This window comes from Semicossyphus pulcher, unplaced genomic scaffold (assembly GCF_022749685.1).
Source record: "Semicossyphus pulcher isolate SPU_LCO1_2020_fin unplaced genomic scaffold, fSemPul1.0.p SCAF_14, whole genome shotgun sequence".
In the NCBI taxonomy this organism is placed as follows: Eukaryota; Metazoa; Chordata; class Actinopteri; order Labriformes; family Labridae; genus Semicossyphus; species Semicossyphus pulcher.
In genome coordinates this window covers 5,357,699-5,362,500 of record NW_027211648.1, presented here as the reverse complement: position 1 = coordinate 5,362,500, position 4,802 = coordinate 5,357,699, and the positions used below count along the sequence as shown (strand labels likewise).

Below are 4,802 nucleotides of genomic sequence, written 5' to 3'. Positions count from 1 at the left end.
AAAGAGAACAAACTGAGATCTTCAAGATTACAACTTTCAGTCCACATTTTATCAGAGGCAGTGGATTATTTGCTCAACATGAGAGAAGCTGGTAAAATATCTGCTGGTGGGTAAAAACCCTGCAACCTTCAGCTGGATTTCTCTCGGGACTAAAGGGGCAAAATGAGCCTGTAAAGTTTTTGCATTTTCATGAGATGTTTCTGTCTGGTATTAAATGTTATCAGGATGAAGCAAACCTCAGAAATGAGTCAAATAATCTTAAAAGTCTCCTTTAAAATCCAGCTTACTTGGCGGCTGCTTTCCCTAGTCGCACACAAAGGAAACTAAACTTTCTGATGCAGGATTTCCAAACTGTTTTTCTGCATCTGTGCTCATTAAAGAACTTCTGTCACAAACTGACAAAAGGTGCAAATAAACAAGCCCAGCCCTTCACACAGCTCTCATAAAGCAGCATTACCTCACCAGTCTCTGACGGACACATGGCTGCACATGTTGCCTGTTACCACCTGACCGTCAACCACTTCACATCAACTGAATGTTCACACCCGAACATGACAAACATTAGCAACCTGAAACAGTATCTTCTGCAGAGCGATGTGTCCCGGCTGGATGCGGACGTGTCTGCAGGTAGAAGGAGATCACAGCCTGAACACCCGCCACCCTGAGGGGGTTCAAACAAAAACACACACACACACACGCTTTCTGGATGGTGCCAAGCATGATGGGATGTGATGGCTCCCAGCAGGGAAGGCAATCAGGCGGACGGAATCACAACACGTCTATTGTAACATTTGGGGTTTACATGAGAGAGGGCAGAGGAGAGTAGAGGAGAGGAGAGGTAACGAGAGGGGAGGAGAGGAGAGGAGAGGTAACGAGAGGGGAGGAGAGGAGAGGAGAGGAGAGGGGGTCTTTAAAGCGGAATTCCGTAACTTTAAACCTGGGCCATTTTTTTCACATCGGACTTATAGGTTCAGAAAGTTTTGGAGTTGCTCCAGTAGATGCTTCAGCTGGCAGGTCCAAGACAGGCTACGTTGGCAGCTACGTAATCTTTCAAGGTGTACGCACCAGATCAAAGCATGTCAGCTAAAGGTGTTTGTTTTTACTACTGACAGGCTCCAACTGTTTCTCTATGTGTCTTTCAACATAACAGACGATTTCCCAATCATGCAGCAGCAGACAAGCAACTCCTGCGTTAAAATGTTTCTGTCAATGGAGTGTGGTGGCTGCAGTTTGAAAACATTATACTCGTTCAGATAAACATCTGTCTCTGTAGGGACCCTTTCTGTGATGCTGCAGACAGTTAAAGTCTATCAAAGGCAAAAACAAACACGTCAGCACGAGTGGACCTCCAGTGATCAGCTGCAGACACCCAGCTGTCGTCTAGAGCAGTCTACAGGGACAACTCCTAAAATGTTTGTGCATATTACATCAACATATTCATGAAATATTGCACAGACGTATAAATCCAGGAATTCCCCTTTAAAGCCTGATTTCTAAAGATGGCACATTTGACCCTTTTTTGCACGTTTAAAATCAAATTCTCGCAAAGCAGAAGCCTGAAAATGAAAATACAAGGTCCTCTATGTATTGTTCAAGGTGCTTCAGGGTCAAAAAGACTAGAACATGGGGCGCTGGTCCTAGATGCAGCCGCTGCAGGATCGACTCCCGCCCTCGGCCCTTTGCTGCATGACATCCCCCTCTCTCTTCTTCCGATACATCCTGACTCTCTGCAGCTGTCCGATCAATAAAGGCAAAAATGCCCTTATAAAAATAAGTCATAAGTCAAGTCATGTCTTCATTTTTGTGACAAGAATGCCTTTCTCAGGTCTCGAGGGTCAATCTCTTGTCTGACCTCTCGTCAGACAGACCTCACGTACAAAGCACGCACCCTTTAAAACCTGCATGTTCCTCCATATGCTCACACACTGGAAACCTTGCGTAAGTTGGGCCCTCTCCAGTAAGCGGCGGCTCCTCGTCTTTCTTAACGCACTGTAGCGTGTAAAGTGTGTCAAAGACTCATTTGAAATAACTCTCACATAAAAAGAAAGGCAGGAGGGGAGGAGGGAAAAACAACACTTGGCTAACGCCTCAAAAAAAGATTACTCTGCTGGGTTAGGGTTTTTTTTTTTTCCTGTGCAATATGCAGAGATTAAAGCAAACACAGTCGACGTTTACTTTGGACTGATCTTTGGGTATTTCTCTGCCTGCAGAACAAAGCGGCAGAAATCGTGCAAAGCTCAGCGAAGCAAGAAGAGTCCAATTAAATCCTCCTCGTAAAAAAAAAAAAAAAAAACTCCGCCACGTTCGTATAAACAATAAATGCTGCTTTTGAAAGGCGCCTATTTGAAGTGATGAACACACAGAAAAGTGAGCATGGTTCTAAGCAGATGTCGTATTAGCGTGGAACATGAAGGAGGGACAATAAAGGAGGAGAAGTGACTGAGTAAGAGCAGCTTCTTTCTTGTTTTGGATGAGCATCCTTTAAGGCTTCTTTTATGTTTGTTTGTGACGTGACGAGACTCTGAGCTGCGTTTTGTTTCCTGCCAGGAAAGTGTTGCTCTAAGTTTTCTTTACTCATCTTAACGCATCTAAAATTGGATATTGGATTTTTTGCCGATATCCAATATGCCGATGTTTTCCAACCTTTTTTGCCGATTTCGATACCGATTTATTAGGCACGTTTTTTTTCCACCTAATTGCAGGGAACATCGAGTCTCCCCTGTAGTGGAACTGATATCATGCCTACTCTTATTGTAGTGGCCAAAAGCTGCAGACATCTTGCACTTTTCTTCACACTTGACAGAAGAGGTCACGTGTCTGATCACTCACGTTTCTGAGCGCACCTGAATGCAGCATCCCCCCGAAACATGGCAGCGAGGGAGACATGCCCGGACTTGTTTACTGCACCTACCACAGAGACGTCAGTGATCACAGACGGACTCTTTATATCGTGTGTTTGCACTTATGTTCATGTTACAGTCTGTTAGCGTCGGCTTTGGCCCTGAGTGTATTTTCGCCGTGTTTGATGTTGTCAAGTCGGTAAAATGACGAGAAGGTGAGCTAACTGTTAGCTAATTACGAGTTGTTTAATTCATTGGCTCGAGTTTCTGTGACTCTTTAGGCTTTATTCATATATTGTTGATAACTTTGCGTTGGCAATGCGCGCACACACTCGCGCCGGGTTAATGTCGTAGCATTGCGTCAAGCTTCTTTAGGGAATCATCGAGCACTTGGGCAGAATTAAAGCGTTGTTTTATCGGCTGAAAAATGTAGTAATCGTAATCTGCAGATACCGATAACACGCGGATAATATCGTGCATCCCTACTGCAAACATTTCTAGAGCTGGATTCAGTCAATATTAAGCATTTCAACCAACAAAAACGTAGCGTAGCAGCCATTTATGAGCATTTTCGATACAGGTTTTGGCTTTGATGTAACAGAAAAAGTGTAAAAAATAAAGTCTTCCCTCTAAAAGTACTTGATCCAGATGCATCCAGACATGATAGTAACTTAGTGCCCAAGGCAAAAGCTTGTGTCCAGAAGTTTTCTTGCTTCTAAGAACTAATTACAGGATTTCCTCGACAACATTTGCCGGTGATTTTGCAGCAGTTGTATCACAAACAAGCCGAGGCTGGCTATCGTGTCCTACCTGTGGGCTGAGCGGTGGGCAGCCTGGCCGGAGCGACGCAGAGAGGCAGCAGGAAGGAGAGCCAGAGTGAGCACCACAGAGCCGTCATTCCTCTGGACGACGAGGTGAGACGCAGAGCAGCGAGGCCCGACTCGGACTCAGACAACATCCTCCGATCGCATCGTGCTGTCCGGCAGAACGGCGGCCTCCGACGCCGCAAGAAAGTATCCAACAAGTCCCCGACGCTGACCTGGAAAAGAAACGTGAGGGACAATCAATCAAAGCGTAAGGACATGCAATCAGGAACAAACTTTAAATATGAACAATAAGACTGCACATTGAACGCAGCACAAAGCAGCGCCCCGGGCTCGGCACACATGCTACCATATTCTGACCTGACATTCCTCACAGATTTCCAGGATTAGGGTGGAAATCCCTCTTCGCAGATTTTCTCAGAAACTTTCTCAGAGCACCTGATCTCAAAGAGGGATGGAAAGGAGCTCTGATATTTGCATCCGCAGCTTGTTGCAAAGTTAATTTGTCAGTCAATCAAGTTTACAGCAGCAGGATGAGCCGAGGAGAGAGATGAGTCACGTTATTTCAGACCTAAGCAGCCTGTCAGTCCTTCCACAGGACTCCTTTTCTGCCTGAGAAACTCTTCTGCATGGTTTAGCTCCCGATTGACACGGATTCGCTGATCCTCCTGCAGGATGAGGAATGCCGAAGTCTACAGTATCAGTTGCCCAACGTGCCCGCCGGCCTGTCAGAGGAGGAGGAGGAGGCGTGACGGCTATACGGCAAGCGGCTACAGAGAGCTCTGCCTTCTGTTTGCTTAAGCAGGGTGAAGCTGGAATGCAGCGAGGTGCACGGAGAGAGCTGTGAGCGAGGTGCCCAGAAAAGCAAAGCACAATCCTCCCCTACACACACACACACACACACACACACACAACTGTTGGTTTAAACTTAAGCGGCTCTGTCCAGCTTCAGAATAGCCTTGGCTGTGAGATGTCCAACCGCCAAAAACACACACACGCAAACATCTCAGAGTGGGCTTTCCCTGCACACAGAGGTGTATTGTACACACACACACACACACACACACACACACACACACACACAGAGAGTCCAGAGAAAGGTTGTGTTGTCTTAAGTCTTAACAGTGCTGTTTTTCTT

General features: G+C 46.0%; 1 protein-coding gene across 2 annotated transcripts in view; it reads right to left on the bottom strand.

Moving 5' to 3' along the window:
- Positions 1-3,813, bottom strand: part of fgfr3 (fibroblast growth factor receptor 3) — an 84,066-nt gene extending 80,253 nt beyond the window's left edge. The window contains exon 1 of one of the 2 annotated variants that reach the window (XM_069662142.1): positions 3,651-3,813. In XM_069662142.1, coding sequence (XP_069518243.1) covers positions 3,651-3,798 — 148 coding nt within the window. In that variant the 5' untranslated portion in view covers positions 3,799-3,813. The remainder of the gene's footprint in view (positions 1-3,650) is intronic. The other variant, XM_069662143.1, reaches the window with a different exon arrangement.
- Positions 3,814-4,802: the final 989 nt, after the last annotated feature.